This window comes from Podarcis melisellensis (assembly GCF_964234715.1).
Source record: "Podarcis melisellensis genome assembly, chromosome: 9".
NCBI lineage: Eukaryota > Metazoa > Chordata > Lepidosauria > Squamata > Lacertidae > Podarcis > Podarcis melisellensis.
In genome coordinates this window covers 19,957,532-19,981,867 of record NC_138541.1, presented here as the reverse complement: position 1 = coordinate 19,981,867, position 24,336 = coordinate 19,957,532, and the positions used below count along the sequence as shown (strand labels likewise).

Genomic DNA, 24,336 nt, shown 5'->3' with positions numbered 1-24,336 from the left:
GAGCTCAGTTGTGTCTTCAGTGCAAGGACACACAAGAAAGCTCTTTCACTGACCTTGTTCGTCAAGGACAGATTTCCCTACATTACCCAGTGTCAGATACAACACTTACGGGCTGGTGGAACTTCTACTGTACAGCCTTGTGGCATGCCCTTAAGTGTGGATATAAATTCATGCTATTACAGATATAATAGTCCATTGGCATTATAAATTCCTTCTGTAAATTATCAGGATCCAACAGAACCCTTTAATTAATCAGTAAGTCATAAATTTACAATTATACTATCATATAATCCAAGACTTGGTAAGACTACATTTAAAATAATTCAAAACTCAAGACTTGCTTATATGAGCTGGCTCACAATTCTATAATTTACTGGGGGAAGGGCCACTTTTTCACTGCAAAATTCCTGGATTTTTCAATGCTCTTTAAGACTAGTCAACTGTGAAATTTTTTTCCCTGTGCAGATCTCCAGTAAGAATTCTTCAGCCTTCCCTAATGTCTATTCAGGGAAGTAGGAAGCTTATTATGTCTGATGAACATCTTATGTGTCCTGTTTCATAAGATGTCTACACTAGAGGATTTGTGTCACCTCCGTGCAGGGAACTACATTTTCTCTCTTTCCCATATTGCCCTACATTAATTTGATTTTGAAACTGAAATGCAACTAAACAATTTGAATCCCATACTTCTTTTAACGGCAGTTCAAACAGTCCATTAATTCATACTAGAAACTTTAGTGCCTATCTCCACAGGTAAACAAATCTTCTCTTAACATCTTGAGAGAATGGAAAAGCTTCCTCATTAAGTGTCTTACCCTTTCTATCTCTCCCCCCCCCCCAATACCTTATGTCAGAACAATTAAGTATAGGTGCAACGAAATCTCAATGCATTGCTGCAATATTTGCTCTGCAAACAAGATTAGAATTAATGCTGACAGTTCTGATAAAGTATGGTGATTTCATTTTTATTAACATTTCATCTTGGATTTTATATGGTACAGTATTAATCTGCTCTCAGCTGAGTGCCTTTTATTGGATATTGATGGTTTTAATTATGAAAATCTCAAATATAAAGAAGTTAAGAGTACTGTGTTGAAAATTTCTATGCAGCCAGCTGAAATTGCCAAAGTTGTTGTTGTTGTTTAGTCGTTTAGTCGTGTCCAACTCTTCATGACCCCATGGACCAGAGAACGCCAGGCACCTCTGTCCTCCACTGCCTCCCGCAGTTTGGACAAACTCGTGCTGGTAACCTCGAAAACACTATCCAACCATCTCATCCTCTGTCGCCCCCTTCTCCTTGTGCCCTCCATCTTTCCCAACATCAGGGTCTTCTCCAGGAAGTCTTCTCTTCTCATGAGGTGGCCAAAGTACTGGAGCCTCAGCTTCACAATCTGTCCTTCCAGTGAGCACTCAGGGTTGATTTCCTTCAGTATGGAGAGGTTTGATCTTCTTGCAGTCCATGGGACTCTCAAGAGTCTCCTCCAGCACCATAATTCAAAAGCATCAATTCTTCGGCGATCAGCCTTCTTGATGGTCCAGCTCTCACTTCCATACATCACTACTGGGAAAACCATAGCTTTAACTATGCGAACCTTTGTTGGCAAGGTGATGTCTCTACTTCTCAAGATGCTGTCTAGGCCTGTCATTGCCCTTCTCCCAAGAAGCAGGCGTCTTTTAATTTCGTGGCTGCTGTCACCATCTGCAGTGATCATTGAGCCCAAGAATCTCTCACTACCTCCATTTCCCCTTCTATTTGCCAGGAGGTGATGGGACCAGTGCCAAAGTTACCAAGGATGTAAATATCTGAATCTGACTATTCATCAGCAAGGACAAATACTCAAATAGGATAACTATACCGTTTTCAGTACCAATTCTAATTTTGCTAGCTGAATTCTTTACTCTTTTCCACCTCAGTTCTTTCAAACTCTAAACAGCTACATTCCTCAGAAATGTGTCATTCAATAGACTTTGTTCAGTGAACCTGGTGGGCTCCTTCAGCCCTCTGGGAATACACGACTTTATCATCATCTGAAGGCTGGAAAAGCCATTATCTCAAGATTTTCATGCTGCTGTATACTTCCCCACTCTATGAGGGCTTTCCTTCTTTGCATCTGTGTGTGTGTGTGTGTGTGTATACACACACACACCGTGTGTATACACACACACACCGTGTGTATACACACACACACCGTTCTCAGCTGTCTTCCTAAAATCCTCTGGCCTAATGTAATCAGCTGCTTTAAACCTAAAAATCTCTGAATATCTTAGGTCCAAGGACAGTTCTGCCTTGTAGGCAAGACCAAGCAGCTGCTGAGGGCGACACAGTTGATGCCAGAGATAATGCGTAATTTAAAAGTTCTTAAGTTGGCTGCCTACATGAACAAAGTGGAGCTTAAAAAAAATAACCTCCAACAATGTGGTGTTAGGCCAGCCTTCCCCAACCTGGTGCCCTCAGTCTAGATGTTTTGGCCTACAAGTCCCATCGACCCAGTAGCACAGCTGTGAGCTAGGCCTAAAGAACCTCTTTGACTAAACTCTCTTGTTATGAGGGAAATTATGGAGACACATATAAATCAATTTGTATCAATTGCTACACATTTGGAAAGCTTACCCTTTCCTGGAAATTCAACAAAGCCTAAGACTCATCTGGAGGGAATATAATAGCTTAGAAACAACCGCATATGCCCAATGTTAGACATAGAGTAGTCGTACCTATACTCGCTGAAATTAATGGACATGACTAATTTAGAGCTACTTATTTCAGTGGATCTACTCTAAGTACAACACATGGTTGCAAAGACTGAACAAGTAGAAGGCATATATATATATATATATATATAGCTTCTTATTCTGCTTTCTCAGAACAGAAACATATCAGCACTTATAAGATGACACACTGAAATAAATGCATGTATCTATGCTATTGTACTGTTTAGCCAGCCGGTCAGAGGCATTTCCGGGGTGTGGCTGCTGCCAAGTTCTAGGAGCCACAGGTAAGAGGTGAGGGGGGACCAAAGGTGGTCATTCCACCCAAGAAGAAGCATCACATGTCCCCCAGCAGTCAATACTGCCCCTCACCTAACACCCTATCTGTAGCCCTCCAATGGTTTCACTACACTCCCAAATGTGCATTCTGTAAACCTGAAGGAGCATCTCCACCTCCATCGTTCATCCTGGACACTGAGATCTAGTTCTGAGAGCCTTCTAGCAGTTGCCTCACTGTGAGAAGAAAAATTACAGGGAACCAGCCTTTTCAGAAGTCACATCCACCCTGTGGAACACCCTCCCGGCAGATGTCAAGGAGATGTCAGTTAATAAGTAACTATAGAACTTTTAGAAGGCATCTGTAAGCAGCCCTGTATAGGGAAGTTTTTAATGTTTGATATTTTTCTTCTTCTTCCCCACTCTTTTTCTTTCCCTCTGTATTTTTGCTGGAAGCCACCCAGAGAAGCTAGGGCAAGCCAAGCATATGGGCAGGGTATAATTTTTTATTATTAATTATTATTATTATTATTATTATTATTATTATTATTATTATTATTATTTCATTGTCTCCTGAGACAGGCAGATATCAACCGACTATTGTACTGTATATTTCTTTCCATTACGGTCTGTAGAAATATTTCTAAGGTGTTATTTGTGTTAAATTTGTGGTATTTTTTTCAGAGAAAAATTACCAAAGGTCCATACAACACCATTGATTTTTAAGCAAGTTCTCTGTTAAAATCAGTAAGGAGTTCTGACTGAATCAGATAGCATGGCTGAGTCTTGTATTATTAATCTGACAATATACTCCTTCTATGCATTCTGATTCTGAAGGGTTCTTACCTGTGCATGAGAGAACTAATTAAAACTGCATAAGCCTTCTGTACACCATAAAGTAAACCCCGAGATGTCTTCATTGTTAAATACACTGTAAGATGTATTGGAAGTCTCTAGGTTTTAATATGAGTTCTTCAAAATAGAGTAATAATTTACCAAGGAGTTTACACATTTTCATTCTAAAACCTCCAGATTCATCCTATCCCATCTACAAACATATACATGCTTATTTATTTTATTTCCTACCTGCCCTTTACCGTTAGGCCCCAGGCTGGGTTACAGTGATAAAATATACAATTATAAAACAAATAGAATGAGAAACGTACACAAACAATTCCATATATACGCCAATAAAAACATTTCAACCTATAAAAACAATACAAATATTTAAAAACAATTCCATATATACACAGTTTAAGATAGTTCCAATAAAGATGCAATTATCTGGGAGTGGCCCCACTGAGCAAAACAGAAATAATTTCTAAGTAAACATGCACAGAATTGGCCTGCAATATATTAATTTATTGCAAAGCTGAAAATTAGGAGTTTGTGACGTTGGAAGAGAAAAATTCTATTTTCATCATTTATGTTTTGGGTTTTTAAAACTCAGTTCCCTGGCCTCAACTGCAGCACTTTTACCCTATTTCCAACAAAAGTGACTAATTATCTCTTATACTGCATATTAAAAACCCAACACAATTCAGAGTTCTGCAAGTGATCCTCACTAACCACACATAACTCCTTTTCATATTAAATTTCCCTTTCCTCTCACATGCGTTAGAGGCAGCTAATGTACACAACTAATATGGAGCTGGAAATGCAGTTGCCTTGCCATTGATGTGAATGGGAGAGCTCTATGTGCACAGAAAATGGTGGTTTGAGGCCTTTTAAAAGAGGATAAATTGCCACTAAAAGACTAGAATAGCATTTGCAAATACTAATGGAATTCTACCTGTGTAGGCATTTCTGCTAAGGCATCTTCTCTTAAAGAAGCAGCAGTAGTGCTTCTCCAACTGGGTGGATTTCATAAGCATCTGCCACCGCCACCTCCCATTCCTGAGAGTCCTTTTCTTTCTTTTGCCAGGCTGCTAGCACACCATTGCTGCTTTCCAGCCCCTGTACAAGAAAAGACTCTTATGCTTGTATTCTACTCAAATATATACTTTGGGAAAGGTAGTAGCTCAGTGGCAGACTCCTAGCTTCACAGGCAGAAGATCCCAGGTAAAGTCTCGCAACCTACAGGTAGAATGGTGGGCATGATGTAGAGAGAAGTCTATTAATGTCTATTTCCTTTTCTGAAGTGTGCATCCCAACTGGAAGGACCTACCACGCTTCCCGCCAGGTATAAAATTGCTAAAACTGTTTTTATTTATAGTTACAAAGGTGGTTTTTTTAAAAGAGATACACACTGAAAAATACACAAAATTAACAGCACCTGTAGGACATATGGTCCCACCATCATCCTTCAGGCAAGAGTTTTTCTATTTTTAAACAAGCATTAATACAATGCCAGAAAAATCTCTAATGTATACTAAGGCATTGCTTACAAGTAACTTCTACAGTAGCACAGTATTGGGCTACGACTCTATATCCACTTACCTGTGGATAAGCCTCACTGAGCTCAATAAGACTTGTTATTATTGTTATTATTGGTTAAATATCATTACTACTAATTACTAGGGTTAGCCCATATATTCTTGTATTGGACAATCACTGTCCCTAAGTTTGAATTTAGGAGGTGTTAATAGTTTGGGGAGTGATACAGGGAGGAGAACTGGACCCAACCCCTGCAAACAACCGTTCTCAACCTATTTAAGAAGTTAATCTCCAGGAACTATTGGCTATTGTATTATACACGGGTACACAAAAATGGCTTTCCCTTTCTTGAATGTTGTCACATGCTCTTATGTATGAAAACAGCTTACCATTTCATTTGGCATTACCAAGGTATTTTTTATGAGGGACACAGGAAGGAACTGCTATAAAAATGAATCTACTGAACTACTGCTCCATAGGTCTATGTGTTTCACAGTTACCTCTCTACCAAGGTGTCCTAATTTTACTCAAGAGGCAGAGAGAGTACGTTTTCTAGCTAGTGTACCAGAATCCTCCATAACTTTAATCTATCTTTCAGCTTTTATTTAAGCGCACTGTGTTCTTTCATTGCTCCACTAAACCATTTGCCCATTAGATTTCTTTCCCTTACACTGTTGTTTCTCGTCTCCTTTCTATATCACCACAACTTTGCTTTCTTATTCCATTTGCTCTCTCTTGCTTCTTCCCCAATGGAGACCAAACCTATTCCATTATTTTATTTATTCATATAGCATCATCCACAGACACAGCACTTTATAAATTACGAGAGACAGCTTTAAAAAAAACAAGAAATCAACACTAAAGAAGGCAACAGGAGAGGAGAAGGAGTACACAAAGCAAAAACACTCAAAAAATGGCAAGAATTTCAGTTACACACAGCCTTGGTTACAGTAGAGTTTGAAGGGTAAGCCCAAAGCGTCAAATAAAAGGTGGATTTTGAGGAAGGATTTGATGAAATTAGGAGAGGGAGCATTGAGGGGGGATTGTGAGAAGCAGCTTCAGGGTCAATAAGAGTGTCATCCTTTGGACACACCTATTGCACTGAGAAGACAAAGCTGCAGGGAGTTTGCTTCCCACCTCCTTGCTAAAAATACTCCACACCTGGCCCCCACTCCTAGCTGACCTGGGACTGAAGAACTGAAAGGATGTGTGATTTGGGTCCATCTACCAGCCAAAGGGCCGCTGCAGGGGATGTGTGAGTTTGGGGAAGGAGTTGTGTTATTAAAAATTGCCTTGAGAATCATGTGATTGAAGGGTGGAGTATAAATCTTCAGATCAGTAAATCAGAGGATATAGCAAACATTTGGGTGGCTGACTGCAGTGCCGCTGGAGGAAGAAAAGTCATGGGGGGAAAAGGGCCATGGAGGGTTTTGAAGGAAAATAACAGAAAAAAACTTGGGCAAGACAGGAAGCCAGCATAAGGATTTAAGCAGGAATAGCACATGGTCATATAGTTCATGTGGTATTAATTTTTTTTTCTAGTAATTGGTGCCCTCCAGATGTTGCTGGACTACAACTCCCACTATTCCTCTCCATTGCCCCTGCTGGCTGGGGGTGATGGGAATTGGGAACCCAACTTCATCTGAAGGACACCATGCTGGGCACTCCTGTACTAAGCCATGTCTATTCTTGCTATGGGTTCACCACAGAAAACGCTGGGATAGATCTGTAGGGATTTTGCAGAATCCAAAATCTGTGTTACAAAACATAAAAGTACAAGTAGTATGTAGAGTGAGAACAAGTAATGTAATCTGGGTTTCAAACGATCAGATCTCCCCGTTTGTGGAATGGTCTCCCCAGAGAGGTTAAGCTGGCACCTACATTATACACCTTTAGGCGCCAGGCGAAAACGTTTCTTGTTAACCATGCCTTTTGTTGATTGACATCTGATTCCCTTTTAAATGTGCTACAGAAGGGGCGATTTATTGGGTTGTCTTTGTCTTTATTATTGTCTTTGTCAGTATTTCCTTTAAAAAAAACTGTGATTTTTAGTAGTGAACCACCCTGATCTTAGGTTTGTATACAAAATAAATAAATAAACGAATTCAAAAATTTGTGGTGGGCTTTTGTTTTTTAGAGAGTGCAATCACTATTTTTGAATAAGAAAAACGAAACCCTGAATGGAATCTGTGCAAGATCTGAAAGTGGACAGGAGGCCAGCCTAGGGTTTATGATGGAATGTCATGAGGTCCATGAAATGAGAATGGAAGGGGAGATGTTTGGAGGAAGGTGCCACCATCACGTCTCCAGCTAAAATGGACACTTTCCTATAAGAACTACCCTATGTTGTCAATGGTGTGTGGCAACCATCATGTCAAGCATCTTGCTAGATTCTCAGACAAACCTCCCTTCCATGACCCTTCTTCTAGTTCCTTCTAATTATCCCTATGACAAAGAAAGACAACAGACAGTGCAGCGCATTACTTCGTGTTGTTCAGAGAATTTTCCACAGATCTTTCTTCTCAGTGGATCTTGGGCTGAGAGCTAGACAATATTCACTTAAATGCAGGTGAATAAATGCACATTTCTTCGTGTTGTTCAGAGAATTTTCCACAGATCTTTCTTCTCAGTGGATCTTGGGCTGAGAGCTAGACAATATTCACCTAACTTATTTACTATTATTTATATTCCACCCTGAGGGGAAAAAATATCAAAGCAGCTTACCTAAAATATTAAAATATAATAAAAATGTTTATCTGGGGAGAAGTATGGAAACTTTTTACAGGTATGGTTTGATTTTGGTATCCTCATTTTCAACATTGCTATGGTTCTTTTTTTCCATTGTGCTATCATGGTGTTATTTTTGAGATGTTAATGAATTCACAGTGTTTCTTGGACTGTGGTTTGTTTTTAATTCTAAGCCACCTTGAGATTTTTTTTAATGCTGTGCTGTTTATCAAATACCTTTGGCTGTGATCCTAAATTGCACCTGCCTGAAAGTAATGCACTTCCTTCCAACAAAACACATTTAGAATGGAGGTGTTAAATAATATTGGAAATGGCCCTCAGCATGTCTTGTAACGTTTCCATTTTAGAATGGAAGACAAGCTCGGCAGTAGCAACCAATTACTTCTGATTATCTTCAAGGAAGGGACGCGGGTGAGTTAAACCTAGGACTTAAGCCTAGGCCTTGCTGATCAGGAGGTCGCGGTTCGAATCCCCACAATGGGGTGAGCTCCCGTTGCTCGGTCCCTGCTCCTGCCAACATAGCAGTTCAATAGCACGTCAAAGTGCAAGTAGATAAATAGGTACCACTCCGGTGGGAAGGTAAACGGCTCTGGTTTGCCAGAAGCGGCTTAGTGCTTAGAAGCGGCACTGCTCTGGTTTGCCAGAAGTGGCTTAGTCATGCTGGCCACATGACCCGGAAGCTGTACGCCGGCTCCCTCGGCCAATAAAGCGAGATGAACGCCGCAACCCCAGAGTCGGTCACGACTGGAACTAATGGTCAGGGATCCCTTTACCTATCTTGAAGGAATTTCCTGATTCAACCACTTGCGTTTATCTTACAACCTGGGAGCAAACAATCTAGAATAGGGTGTGAAGGAAGCAAACAGCATAGTTCAGGAGCAAAGCAGAACAAATTATTATTAAAGGAATCACAGCATGCAAAATGCAGTGAAACAATGAAGTCAGTATAGATGCTAATATGCGGCTACATATAGAACTAGCTGGCCATGCAACAAGATCAACTGAACAGCAACTTTTAAAAACAAGCAGGGTCATATTTTGATTCGAATAAATGCTTAAAGTACATATCTAAGTTAAATCTCCTAAAGTCATGGACAAAATACATTTGCAGAGGTGCAAGGCACATGTTTACATTCATACCACCTTTGTCAGAAGAATTAAAAGTGGGCACTGAAGGCAAGGTCTTCCTTATGGTAGCACCTAGATCAGGGTTTCCCAAACTTCGGTCTCCAGCTGTTTTTGGACTACAATTCCCATCATTCCTGACCACTGGTCCTGCTAGCTAGGGATAATGGGAGTTGTAGTCCAAAACCAACCAGAGACCCAAGTTTCAGAAATCCTGACCCAATGCTTTTCTCATGGGAAAATCTGCTAGGTTTCTTCTCTGCTTGCACTTAGGTGGGCAGTTAAACCTTTTGGGGGTTTTTTATTCCAGAAAGTTATTTTTTAAATCTTTTTTATTATTAAAAGTATAGAATAATTATATAAGAATGTTAACAAAGGGCTACAGTTCAACTCAGCCACAGTTTATTCAGAGTCATTCTATTCCTTTTAAAACCCATGCATTTCAAACAAGTTTCTACTACATCTGCACTTTCATGAATAAGTTCTTAATATACCGTTGGTGTTACTGTGTTTTGTTAGGTATTAAGGTTTTAAGCCCATTTGAATACAGAGAAGGTTTGACAAAATTATAGTGAAATAAGCCTTAAGAGTGCTAAATGAGTGTTAAAGAATTAAATGTAGAGATATAAGTAAAGTGAGTGAGTTAGAGGTTGAAGTGCTCTATCTATGGAAGCATTTCCCTGTCAGGACTAATAATTTTGCATTGCAGTAGGTGAAAACAGCAAGCCAGTAACTTGTTTAAAACATTTGTGCAATAAAGTTGATGTCAGCTATGTGGACAGAAAAAAATTCCAGTGCTTTATTTTTCCTCGGAAAGAAATCACAAATTATTACTTGCAAATACAGTATTAGACAAGTATGGCAGTTTTGAAGTGTCTAGCTTTCTTTACTAAGCAAAATAAAAATAAAAATACTAGATTAGATCACTTTCCAGGGCATCAGAACATTTCTGGAATCTTTTTCATTAAACCCACATTACTGCTTGATATCTGTTTACTGCTGAACCTACAGTGTCTGATGCTACATGCTGGAAGAATAATAATGAAAGATTTAGGTGAAGAGTTATACTTTCAACTACAAGATCATCGAAGCCACAAAGATTATCCTACCAAAATCAATATAGTATACAAATAAAAAGCACCTTGCATACAAAGGAAGATACAATATTTTTAAGGATTCCCCTGCTGCTACTTGTACATAAATCACTGAGAAATCATTTCAAATGGGGCTTGCAAAGGAGAAATTCCTTGTTGACTTGCCCCTAAACATGAGCTATGAAGCCCATTTATACCATGAACTCACTAGGTGCCCTTAAGCAAGTTGCCTTTTTTGCTTCAGTCTCCAACCCCCAGCAATCATGGGATAACAGAAACATTTATCATTATCGTCTGCAACACCATGTTACTAAGAATCCTGCTGGATCATGCCAACTGGCAATTTAGTCCAGGATCCAGTTATCACAGTGGCCAACCAGATGTTTGTGTGAAGTCCTCAAGCAGGGTTGGACAACAACAGCACAACCCCCATCCCCTATGCACCCTGCCTCCAACAGTGGAAGCAGAACATAGCCACTATGTCCACTAGCTCTTGATAGCCTTATCCTCCATAAATTGGCCTCTTTTAAAGCAACGATGATGGGCCTCACTACGTCCTGACATAGCAAACCTCTTCGCTTGCACACCGTGTCTACCCTGATTCTTTCAACATAGCCCCGAGTTCTAGTATTATGATCAAGATTCTAAAATTTATCCCTTTCCATATTCTCTACTACACTGTGTATCATTATGCACCCTTATCAGCTGTTATTTATACGCCCCTTACTCACTGTTTTTCTAAACTACAATTATTTATAATCCTATTTTCAGCCCCGAAGCCAAGAACACAGCAATACAACAAAAGATGCACTTCTATTGCATCTTCAATCATATTGAAACAGAAAAATAACAATATACTCTGTAGCCCCAAATGCCTTTGTTGCATAGATTTTTTGATGCCTCAAAAGTCTGACCATTTCACAGGTACCTTGGCACTTCATGGAGACACCAATATGGTTTCTCAATGGACAAGGTCCTATTTTTTTATTAACACATGTTTAGTCTAGAAGTATTTAACACATAAAAAATGAACTCCAAGCTATTAACAGATTTGAAAACTCAATGATCCTAAATCCATATAAAGCGAAGCAAAACTCAGTATATTGCACGCTCTTATTCCTGAAATATGCTTTCCCCTATCCACACTTCCCCCTACCAGGTGTTACATAAACAATATATCTTATCATTGTTACCACCACATAGGCCAATGCTTATACATGCCATGAACTGGCAGTACAACGGGGAGAAGGAAGAGGATCCCAGCGATGGCAGTAGCTGGGACTGGGACACTTCGGGGCAAGCAGGGGATGAGGAAGAAAGTACTCACAGAGTGATGGAAGATGGTGAGGGGATGAAGGTCAATGCACAGGAACCAGAGCAGCAGGACCCATCACCAGAGGGGACCCTGTCTCCATGGTGGGCAGTGAGGTGTAGAGAGCAGTGGCAGGGGCGCTCTAGGAGGCTGAGGCAGGCGAGGACCAACAGCCCAGCTCCCTAGTTGGCCAGGTGAGGCTCACTAGCTCTGGGAGGAGGGTGTGAATCCTCAGCTGGAGTAGGCTCAGGACAGGTGAGGGCCACACCCCTCATCAAGCCCAGTTGCTGCAATCAGCAAACAAAGTAGAAAAAGGAACCAGAGCTGAGGTGCTGTGTCTGCTGAAGTGGCCATGTTGGTGGACCTTGGCTTGCATGCTCCTGGACCTCTATGGGGCTGTGGTTCGGGTTTGACTGGATCCTGACTGCAGGACTTCAGACTTGGCCTACTTGGACTGACCCTGGACTGTGTTTCCTGACCTTTGACTTTGCTTGTGCGGATTGACCCTGGTCTTGTTGGACTTGACATACTGACTTGCTGCCAGGTGGTAGACCAGGGGTTTAGGACAATACATGATCCCGGGGGGGGGGGTGTCTACTGAAGTCTAGTTTGTAATGGAATTTCCACCAACATCAATTAAAAAATTAATAAAATGTCCAGCACACCAGCAGCAAATGTTAAAGACCAGATGCACACACTTTGCAACATAGTCTAACCCATGAGGGCAAGATCCTGCTTCCTCTCCACCCCACAGCTGGGTGCAGCAGAAGCCCTGTTCCATCAGCTAATTTGATGCTGGATACCATGCTATATGATACAGGCCTGAAAACACATCCATAAAAGCTACTAGCCCATTTACACATGAAACCATTAAGTATTTGAGTACTACTAATGGCCTGAATGGAAACTTCTGTTGTGACACCTGAATTCTTGTTCACCAAAGGTAACGGAGTGGTTTTTGTTTTTGAAAACCTGTCCAAAGTCCAACTGCAAGATATTCAACCTTTGTCACATTATATAATAATTGCAAATGAATTCAATGAATCATACAAATTGGCATATTGAAATACAGTTCTGAATATATATATATATATCTATAGATAATATTTTTCAGGCCAAAAAATTTCAAGAGAAACAAAATCTCAGTTCCTTGGAAATTCACTTCCAGAAAAATTGCTTTAAGTAAGTGACAGGCGACCTATTACAATTACCGAGCTCCCACACACTGCTATGTACATATATTAATGGCAAACATCTTTTGATTATAACATTAATGTTTACAAGGTCTATATGAAACCCAACTGCATACATGACCCTCTTAGGGGTAGAAGATTCAAAACATTTAATCATGAAACTGACTTAGCAATTTAGTGCTCAGAGAAGCAAATGTTTGATTCTTTGACATGATTTACCAAGTGGGTAGGAGCTCACAAAGAACATCTAGTACTGGAGGGAAAAAAACACCCTCAATGTATTATTTCTCAGGCTTTCCAACTGTTATAAAGTGCAGAAAATAAACCTTGTAAAGTGCAGAGAGGAAGATTAACATGAAAGCCGCTACATAGACCTCAAAAGCTTCATACTACAATTATTGAGCACAGAAAAGTCATTACAATTTGCTAGGTTCTTTTTTTTTAAAAAAAATAGTTCTTATGAAAGGCTTGTCTTCAAAGAGAGATGGTTCTGCAAAGTTTGGTGAGTGCCCTGCTGACAGAAAATGAGGCCAACTGTACAGGCACTCAAGCTTTGATTATGGTGACTTCCTCAGTAACAGCAGGGATGCTTGCAGAACCACCTACAGCCAACTAAGAAGTGGCCTTTTCTGTCCTCTTTACCTCTCCTCTCACTCAACCCTTCCCTCCTCTCCTCTCCTCCCAATGAAATGCATAATAGCAACACTTCAGAAAATAAGCCTTCTGGAAGTGGTGCAATGGCTGTGGAACCAGAGTGAAATATAACAGGACTGACCGGGTTACATTGGCTTTGCTAATAAAACCAAGAGTTTGTGTGTGCTGGGAATAGGGCTGGACAATATATCACTCAAAACCAGCTTGAAGTCCATATTGTGATATCGGTTTCATGATTTTTGACCTGGCAGTATACACGATTTGTGTATGCTACTCAAAAACCAGGATGCGGGGCGGGGGGGGGGCGGAGACTGACTGCTTCTAAGCAGTCATTTGTACAGCTAACCTTTATGTGGGCTCTCCCTTCTGTGGCACCACTGCTCCCTTGATGCAGCCTTCAAGATTACAGTCGTCTTCCAACAGTGCACAACCCCTCCTGTTCATAGCTGTATGAAGTTCTTCTCCCAACTTCTTCTCAGTGCCAGACCAGATGCTTCAAATGCAGAAGGCCCAGAGTTCAATTTTGGTTTCTCTAGGTAGGGCTAGGAAGCCCGTCTGAAATTCAGGAGAGGCAACATTTGACAGCCTCTGCCTCCTGCAGCAATTTTGCCTTCCCAAAGCCAGGTAAGTGAGGAGCTGGGATCAGTGGCGTAGCGTGGGTTGTCAACACCCGGGGCAAGGCAAGTAATTTGTGCCCCCTAACCCGTGAATTTGCGCCCCCTAACCCGTGGATTTGCGCCCCCTAACCCTAACCCCCAGATGTTGTGCCCGGTGCGGCCGGCCCCCCCTGCACCCCCCACGCTACGCCACTGGCTGGGATTTGGGAAGGAGGCATGGGACTCTGACAGGGTCCTAGAGTCATCCAGTCTCTTTCCCAAAGCCTAGCTAATGCTTTCCCAGCTTTGGAAAGGAGGTAGGGGGGCTCTAGGACCCTGCCAGAGCCACACATCTCCTTCCCAAGGCCAGCACCTCACTTAGCCAGCTTTGGGGAGGAAGCAGGAGGGCCAGGTGTGTGTGTGTGTGTGTGTGTGTTAAATTTTGGCCTCACTCTTCGTCCCCCCTTCCACGTGGCATGGCAGTGTGCGGCCCACGGGTTCTGTGTCAAAGTACTCTTGTGGCCAACTTGGTAGGAAAAGTTGGATCACCCTGATGTAGAGAAAGACAGACATGATTCAATAAAAGTCAGCTTCCTGTATTCCTATGACAAGGTAATTTTTATTCTGCCACTACTTTTGTGCTACATGCAATGTCCTTAGAATAACTCTCATAATAATAGAACTGTTACCATGATTTTGTGTGCAGCAACTTTACAGGTTTCCCAAAAAAAACTTCCAACCCAGTGCTGCAAAAAGGGAGGTAGAAGGGAAGGTAACTTGATGTAATGCCGCAACCCAAGCCTGCCATTCTCAACACACCTAAGTGTAAGCATGTCCCATTGTAATCAAAGGCCCCAACTTCCAAGTAAGCATAGCTAAGACTGCAATTCAAAGTGGGGAAATGTAACGAGGTGGGGAAAGAAGAGAAAGACAAGAGATGCCACAATTTTGACAGATACAAGTTACCGAACCACTTAAACAGGAGGCATTGTTAAATATACGCATTCGTGTAGATATACAGCTTACAGGAAGGTCCTACTCAACAAGAATGATGTAATCGTGAAAGTATGGTCAGTAAAAGATCCAACAGCCAGCCAAAAGAACCTTAGTCGTGTGCCCACATGGAAAGAAAGCCTCAGGAACACTGTACTTATTACCAATTATGTTATAGCAGCATTCAGACTCACTCTCAAATCCTACGTTAAGGATGAGCAGCAGCAAAATGGTTCCACTCTGTAAAATTTTGGCAGGGAACAGTAGATTGATCCATTGTGCTCCTGTCGAAAATCTCGTGAGTGGATCTCAGATACCAGAATAGCTTTTTTGCAGTTCACTACTAGCTTGCAGCAAGAAGCCAGTCTGGTGCCTTAATTCATACCCAGTTCAAAGCACCCTAAGTACAGCCACTCTGGCTATATCACCGCATAGGTTCCAAGGCCCCCTGGAACAGTTTTCACTACTTGCTGCTAGCCATGCCAGACTCAGATCATTAGCATGCTTACCTCTAGTTGTCAAGACCCCAGCATGGCAAGTGACTGGCATTTCACTACCCGTATAGGGTACATCAGGTGGAATCAATGCATGTAATTCTAGAGTACCCCAAGAATGCCCTGTTTCCATTTTGGCCAGCAGGCAGTAAAAAAATCAGAACTTGCTTGCAGCACCAGACACATTCATTCTGTAGAACCAAGTGAAGATCTTTTATTTACCCAGGATTTTAAATTATTCTTAACTTACCCATGCTGCTAACTTTCTTAGGTTGTTGATGTAAACCTCCCTTTGGGTTTTATTGGAAACTGAAGGGTAAGATATATAATCACTATACTATAAATATTGTTATTTACTTATATTATAATATGGATAAGTAATCACATGGTTTTCAGACACTAGAATCTGCTGCGATATGTTGTCCCACTCTGAAAATGCTTCTGTCTCAAAAAAAAGGGGGGCGCCAGGGTTCTGTCTTGGGTGAAATTCAAGAGCACCCTGGACTCAAGCTGTTGTACCCATTGAAACCAGTTTAGTTTCCATGACCTCACTGTTCCCTCAAGCAGTCCCCCAAAAGGGGAGAGGGTACTGGTGTACTGCCCTACTGTGTTTTATACCAAATTCTACCCTCTTATATCTGCCTGGTTCCTGTATACTCTGTACTCTTTTTGCTTTGCTTGAATTCTGCTGCTTGCTGCCTTGCTTGGATTCCTCCCCAATCCTCTTTGCTGGCATGCTCAAGTATCCCATACCTCATTACACCAAGACCACCTCTGTAGGCTCAAGCATTGGAAGATATCCCAAGAATTCCCCCTGAACTATGGTTAATACAGGCTTGCAAACAGCCAGTCGCCTGGTAGCTTGTTGTAAGTAGTAACCATCTCTAGACATTACCTGGCAATAAATATTCTGTTTTAAAAATAGAAGAGGTAGGCCTTTCCTACATGCTTTCCACTTTTGAAACAGTCTATGTGCCAGCAATGGCCAACACAAATATGCCAGTGTTTTATTTATTATATTTTAATATATAATTTTTATTTATTAAAAAATAAAGTAACAAATCTTGGCCTGTTCTTTCAATTTGAACACTATCTCTGCCATAGATCAATGACATTAGTATTTCTCCATTGTAACTAGCTAGTTAATTCCTTTTCCCCTTCTATATATTTAAATTAATAATGGATATATAATACCCTACATAATGGTTTTCTTTTAGTCTGAAAACAAGGTAGGGCCATAGGTAGCAGTACGTTCATTTGGTATATTTATATCCTGCTTTTCTTTCCTCATGGAACTCAAGGGAATATACTGTACACAGAATTCCCAGGTAGACTCCCATCCATGCATGGGCCAGACCTAGTCCTGCTTAGCTTCAGCAAGGTGGCTGCATCATATGACCTCATATCATGTTTTTAGACTCAGCTAGTAAAACCATCCAAGGAAATCTTCAATGCAATCAGCAGTTTGGAGAGCCAGGCCTTAGAAAAGCTGAGTGAGCAAGTTAACACCCACTACTTTCAAGACCAACACAGTTTTCTGAAGATTTCTATGCTAATCCTACTTTCCCAAATGACAGTGCAATCCTGTGTGTGCCTCCTCAGAAGTAGGTTCATGCAAGATTGCAGCCTTAAGTCCACAGCTTGCCTTACATCACAAGAAAGTCATGATTTACAAGAGACAGAAGACAGCATCAAGTAACATATATTAATTATGAATATATTTAAAATGATACTGCAAAGTCTGGCTTTATCACAGTGACAAAACACACACCGCAAATAATTTACCTGATACTGAGGAAACTAAGCCAGCCTACGGATGCACCAAGCCAAATTCTCTGAGGTTACGGTAAGTTTATTAGACTGATAGTCAGCTTAATTAAGCTGCTTGATTTACTGGTAACATCACAAGAGCTGCATCAACTTAATATTTAAGAAATGCCGCTGGTGCATTTTAAGTTAAGAATGGGGTCCTTATTGTGAGGCACACAGATTTGGTGTGACCAAGAAATGCACTGAAGGCAACATCCATTTCAACCCACCCTAAATCAAGCCAGCATCTACTTTTATTCTAACAATCCCGGCAGTCACGACTTCGATCAGAACCGAGCCTGTGTCGTCATGGGCTTCCTATACATCTGCTACCCCTGCTGTACCCTAAGACAGCAATATCCCTGGGAGGCTGAAGGTGGAAAGCATCAATTAGAAAAGGCGGGGGGAGAAGAGAAGAGAAGCACATTGCACCCAGCCCAAGCTCCATCCCCGGGTTGTGTGCGGATGAGGAAGTTGCATGAAGTCCGCTTCCTTCTCCCGCTTGTAGGACACGGAGCGAGAAAGAGGGAAGCCAACTGGGGAGATGGGGTGGCGGCCCATAATGGTGGTGGTGGAGGGGGGGAGGACAACGGGGAAAGGATGCGCCTTAAGAAGCCACACAACGTGCGCTGGGGAGAGCCTGGGAGGGGGTGGCGTTGGGAGGACGCCCCACTTCCTCCAACCTCCCGTCCCCATTTCCCCGGCCACCCCTCAAGGACTGAGGGACCCTCCTCTCGCCAACGAGCCCCTTTAACTCTCCGACCACCTCGGACTCCGCCTGGACCTCCCTCCCCTCAAACAGATGCTTCCTTTTGGCGAGCCCTGGGAGGGGACCCGTCGGGGAGGCTTGAGGTGACTTACCCATGTTTCCGCCCGGAGAAATGGGGCGCGGAGGAGGAGGCGCTCCTGGGAGAAGAGAGAGTCTTTCTCCCCACCCGGCTGCTGCGGGGCTGCTTCGCTCTCGCCGCCTCCCCAGTGGCCAGGGAGGGACAGGCGGGGCCCGAGGTCGGTGCAGCTGCTCTGCGGCCAAGAGGCGCACGGACAGGCGGCGGCGGCCAGAGGAGAGCAGAGGGGCGGGTGGCTAGGAAGGAGGCAGGGGCAGCCGGGGCGCTCGCTGCCTTTCCTGCCGTGCCTGGGTGTGCGTGTGAGTGTGTGTATGTATGTATGTGTGTGTGCACGCCAGTGCGTGCGCGCGCCGCCAGGCTGGAGGAGGCAGAGGGAGGCTTGCCCGCGCCCGCGCCCTGACTCGCAAGCAGCGAAAGGAGGCGGAGGCACAGGGGACGGTTCCGGGGTGCGTGCGCTCAGGGCGCGCGCGCGCCGGCCGAGACCAATAGTCCGCCCTGCTGCTGCTGCTGCTGCTTCCTCCCTTTGCCCGGAGGGGAGTGAAACGGGGTTTCTCTCTGCTACCGTGTATGCCGGCTGGATTATGAGTCAGTGCCTTTCCGTACATCCGGGCAAGGCCCTCCTTTTGGAAACACAAAGGCCGGCAGCGCAGCGGGAGGAGCGGGGAGGCGGGTGCAGAGCGGCCACTCGGGAGGAGCCCCGCGTGGCCTGCGATCCGCGAGCAGGGAGGGTCTCCGCCCTGTTGCTGCTGCTGCCGCCGCCGCACCTGCCCTTGGCTTGGACGCTGCTGGGCCCCTCTGCGAGACCCAGCCATGGGTGGCTGTGCTTACGGGTTTTATAGTATACAGTTCTTCAGAAGATCAGGGCTTGGCTTGGGGTGTGTGCGTTTCCTTTTTCCGTGTGTGTAACAATGGTGAATGCACGTTGAGCCCAGCCAGGCGGAGGGTTGTCCTATGCAAAGCGGTCCTTTTTGCGCGCCTTATGCAGAGGCTGGAATTGGTAGGGCCACCTGTGAAGAGCTCTGTTGCTGCCCACAAATTCCTAACATGGACTGAAACTAATTCCCGCTGGAAATAAGCTGCAGACAACCAAAGCTAGAGTTTTTAGTGTTCTGATTAAGAGCAGTATTAAAGGAGTTGGAATGGCTCAGTTGGTAGAACATCAGGCTGGTGGGTTGGGCAAAAACCTGCATTGCAGGAGGTTGGACTAGATGAGCCTTGGGGTGCCTTCGAACTGTACAGTTTTATGAACGCAGGCCTTAGCCAAACAGGTAGGTGGTTGTGATCCGCCACCTGCCCACTGAACGTTAGGGCAGAGAGTTTCCAGTGCAACCCCGGCCCTAATAAAGGAGCCTTTGAACATTACTACTGCTATTTAACAAAAAGCACGGAGGGAGCCTTTATATTGGGATAGGGTGCTGATCTCTCCAGATTTCTGGCAGGGGTGGCATATCAGTGGTTCTTCAGTGAGAGGTTTTAGTAAAGGTACACAAGTTTCTCTGAAACAGCTTGCCCAACACTACCAATATTCCCCTACAAAGTGCACCAAAGGAAGAACACATACACGCTAAGCTGGGGCTGATGGACGTTAGAGCCCAACAACAACGAGTGCACAATGTTGGCTACCCATAACGTTGCTTATACCTGAGAGCATCTGTTTTGCACCTAGAAGGTCCCAGGTTCAAGGTTCCTGGCATCTTTTAAAAGCATCCCAGGTAGCAGGATCTGGAAAGAAATCTGCCTGAGGCCCTGGAGAGCTGTTGCCAGTCACAGTAGACAGTACTGAGTTATATCAGCCTTCCCCAGCTTGGTACCCTTCAGACGATTTTGGACTTCAAAACCCATCAGCCATAACCATTGGTCAATGGTCAGGGATGATGGCATCTGCAATCCATCACTAGGATGGGGGAAAGCTGCATTAGATAATGATCTGACTCAGTGTAAGGCAGTTTCGTATGTGCAGTTGTTTCCTATGTTCATAGGAAGTGCTGAATGTGCTTTTCATGTGAGGCCTAGTGGGATTGGTTAGCACTCTGCATATTCCCATTGTGTGGCATATAGCAGGGGTGAGCATTGAATGAACTACTTTTCTTTTTTCATAGAACCCAAAGAAGATCCACCAGCTAAAGCCAAGGGCAATATGGTGGTTTAAAAATAGTGGTTGACATATACTTATAGTTAAGGAACAGAGCAGGTCTCAGGGTGTATCTCAACTCAGGAATTTGTTTTCAGTACCAGAACTGAGATTACCAGTTACCATCTCAGTTCAGATCAAAGCTTTTCCTTCTAGGATAACTAGTAACTTTTACAATGTCAACAAATGAGAAACAACATTACTTAATGTTATATCTGCGGGAGAAACCTAGGAATAAACCTATGCTTTATAACTCCTTATTTCTGCCTAAGTAAAATTCCTTTGCAAGATCTGAGCATTTGAGACAGCTTGTTAATGATGAGCTTTGCTATTGTGAAGGAGCTGAAGTGAAGACTAAAAATAAGTTTCTTAGGACTGAGAGCAGAAAAGGTGAGATTGGAACCTTTGAATGTGTTCTTTCCCTATTAACAGCTGATACAAAAGCTCACGGGAATGTAAAAGGTCACGGTGAATCGCCATGTTCTTCATCAAACTGGATTTGGGCATGAGTTGACAACTAAAATCTAACAGAATCACTTTGGAGAGGAAGTTAAATGCCTTCTCGCCCCCTTTAATAAAAACTATAAACAACACAAGTACAGATACCATAAAACTTAGAAACAACACAGCCCAGAACACATTTCAGTTCCGTGCTCACGTGCATGCGCATATCCAAACACCCATATAATAATTATTTTTATTTTTATTATTTATACCCCGCCCATCTGGCTGGGTTTCCCTAGTCACTCTGGGCGGCTCCCAAAAGAATTAAAAGCACAAAAGAACATCAAACATTTAAAAACTTCCCTATCAGTGCCACAATCCAATACAGAGTCAGGCCCTTCTAGAATAATTTCAATTTCGTTTCCATGTACAGTGGTACCTTGGGTAAAATACTTAATTCGTTCCGGAGGTCCATACTTAACCTGAAACTGTTCTTATCCTGAAGCGCCACTTTAGCTAATGGGGCCTCCTGCTGCTGCCGTGCCGCTGGAGCACGATAACTGTTCTCATCCTGAAGCAAAGTTCTTAACCTGAAGCACTATTTCTGGGTTAGCGGAGTCTGTAACCTGAAGCGTATGTAACCCGAGGTACCACTGTATTGAAAAGATGAATGACAAATGGCCAAGCATTACCCCTCCCCCATTTTTTGTTAAAGTATTCTGAATATGAGCAACCTTGCCCAAGGGCCTCTTGTGGTCCTTGCAGCCAGGGCGATGGTGGAGGTTCTCAGGGTGAGGGACATAAATAACCTCACTGAAGTTCTATCCATCTGTTAAAATTGTCAGAAGAAGCCTGAATAGAGAGCAGTGTTCCTGTCTATTTGATCCTTGAGCTGAGCCCGAAACTCAGACTTAAAACATGGCTAGGTCACAGTGACTTGTGATTGCTTTTTACCTTTTGACATTTTCTTTTCACATACTTTGTGAGTTCCCAAGCTTCAACAGTTCTCACCCGTGACTTAGTTTTGTATTTTTTTCCTCTCTTACTAAGAGCTTCTGAAAGCATTTTGTCTGTGTAGCACAGTTTCCAAGAAGCTGTCAGGAGGGAGGGAGCAAATTATTAATACTTTAGTGGCAAACACACACACACAGAGAGATTTAATTTTCTTAACAGAGAGATGATTTCATAACATTTACGGTGGATAAAGTGGAAGAATGTTAGCATTGCCAGAACAGCTTTGTATATGTAGGTTGACTGCTAGGATGTTACGGTTTATTTTGTTTGAAATAAAAAAGGGGCTGCATTAAATATCAGTTTCTGCAACATTGTTACCTCACAAGGTTTGGGTGGTTCCATCTTTGACTGCCTTTTGATGGCTTGTTAAATCAGTATTGGTATCTGTTTACGTCACAGCAATGGAGCATCCATGAAATATGTGTAACAGCTAAAATGTCCCCCATCACTAAGGATGTGGCGAATTGGTCCGTTTCGGTTTGTCGTTTTCCCAATCTTAAATTTGTTTCTCTACATTTCCACATCAGTTCGTGATTTATTATTTTTTAAAAATCATAATGGGAATTCATCAGCATTTTAGTGTGAATTTATCCTGATGTATGCATTAGTTTATAGGTTGGTGTTCAGTTTTTACCTAAAATACATTTTTTTTTTTTTTGCAAAGCAGTGTTCCCTAAAAATGCATTTTTGCATGTCTCTTTCACTCATATATACACTTTATGTGCGCTTTATGTGCACATTACTTGGGTGGAGAACTGCATGTAAAATTTGGAGATGCGTGAATTTCAAATGATGGTTGTGTTTTGGTTCTTGTGTTGTTTTAGAAAATGAAAATTAGGTAGGTTTGCCTTTTAATTGCAAACTGAACCACATTTCTCTCCCAACCGTACCCACCTCCCAATGAGCAGCAGAAAGCCATCTGAACTTGCACAGGTTTTTTTGTGCCTCAACATCTAGTAGAAAGGAAAGAAGGAATCATGCAGTCCCAAGATAGTTGATCATAGATCTAGATTTAGTGGCATCTGCCTTCTGCGTGAGTCAAGCTGTTCTAGCAGTCTGATACAAGACATTTATTGTGGAGGAAATACTGAGAGGGCAAAGCGGCTTTGGAAGAAATTATTCAAGGCAAGAAATGTTGATGAAACTGCCGATAATGCTAAGGGACTAAAAGAAAAAAGGACTCTGAATCAGCAGAACTTGAATAAAATTACCTCAGTGTTCTTTCTTTTCGTGCTTGCTTAGAATATTATTGGAAGTGTTTTGTTTATCTATCAGCATTTTGCTTCCAAAGCGTGTAAGGAGTCAAAGAGGATGCCCAGGCTCTCTGGTTATTAAGGATTTACAGATAGCCTATGACGCAGAGGAGAGTTTTGATAACCAAACAAAAACCATGACACACTTCCTTCTATTGTTTCCACTCAGCTATGCTCTCTCGCCACAGTTTATTAACTGTTCTATTTCTCTAGAAAAAGAGGTGCTGGAGCTCTCCAGGGATGCCTTCCTTGTTCCCTTTATAATGGCAATGGCGCCCACCTGAGAGGTGCTGGAACTGAGTTTTGGGTGAAAAAAAAGCCCTGCTCCTATTTGTCATGAAAGCCTAGTTTGGCCAGAGACAGCTATAAGGGGTGTGTGTGTCTGGCAGGTGAGGGACCCCAGAAAACTAAACGGACCCTAAAAGGAATGAGTTTCCCCAAGTTGACTAAGGGTGTGTGTACACTGTACACATTAGCTGCTTAAAACACAGCTAGGGCTAGGTTCCCCCTCCCCACTCAATTCAGATCGAATCTGGGATAAGGCAGCTCTGTATGTCTCTCCCAACCCATGTCCACATAGCTCATGGGAGAAGAACCCTAGGCCCAGGGCTAAATGTGGTCCTCCAAGCTTTTCTATCTGCCCTCGGAAGTCCTTGTACATCATTTTTGCTTCTGTGCCCCTGGAAGTTTGCCAAAGACAAAAAGTACCACTCCTTGTATAATTAAACTCACCCAAATTGCTTTGGGGATGGAGGAAAGGAAGGAGAGAAAACCTGCTCCATTGTTTCCAGGAAATTGTGCTTTATTTATTCCAATTTATTATTTATTCAATTTATATACCACCCTTTATCTGAATAAATTACCAGATGCCATTCCTCTGTGATGTGGCTTATCTTCTTTTTGCATGAATTAATTATATAAGAGGAGCAATTGTTTATTGCCAGTGTGAAACTTTGCCGTTCTCAGAGAAGTACAGCTAAAAGAGTAAGTGTTTGAGTATTATTACGGATAATCTCTGTGTATCTGTGCAGTTTTGCCTAAGGGGCAGAGATGAACGGGTAACAGTGGGAGAGGATGACTTTGAAAATCCACACTTCTCTCTTGATAACTTATGGTGTGGGTGGTGGCAAGAGGATCACAGCTTGTATCAGCAGGTTTTCATATGCTTATCTTCAGGCAACGGAAATTGCTGGTAGGAGCGATGTTCCCCCCTCCCTCTTCCCAGGGAAGAATCAAAAGTGTCAGGATCAAAGACCACATTGCTGACTCTGTG

The 24,336-nt window shown here is 42.7% G+C and overlaps 1 protein-coding gene across 1 annotated transcript in view; it reads right to left on the bottom strand.

Moving 5' to 3' along the window:
- The window catches only part of RAP1GDS1 (Rap1 GTPase-GDP dissociation stimulator 1), a 95,737-nt gene extending 77,131 nt beyond the window's left edge, over nucleotides 1-18,606 (bottom strand). Inside the window, exon 1 of the mRNA XM_081925521.1 lies at nucleotides 18,238-18,606. Coding sequence (XP_081781647.1) covers nucleotides 18,238-18,241 — 4 coding nt within the window. The 5' untranslated portion in view covers nucleotides 18,242-18,606. The remainder of the gene's footprint in view (nucleotides 1-18,237) is intronic.
- Between the last annotated feature and the right edge of the window lie 5,730 nt (nucleotides 18,607-24,336).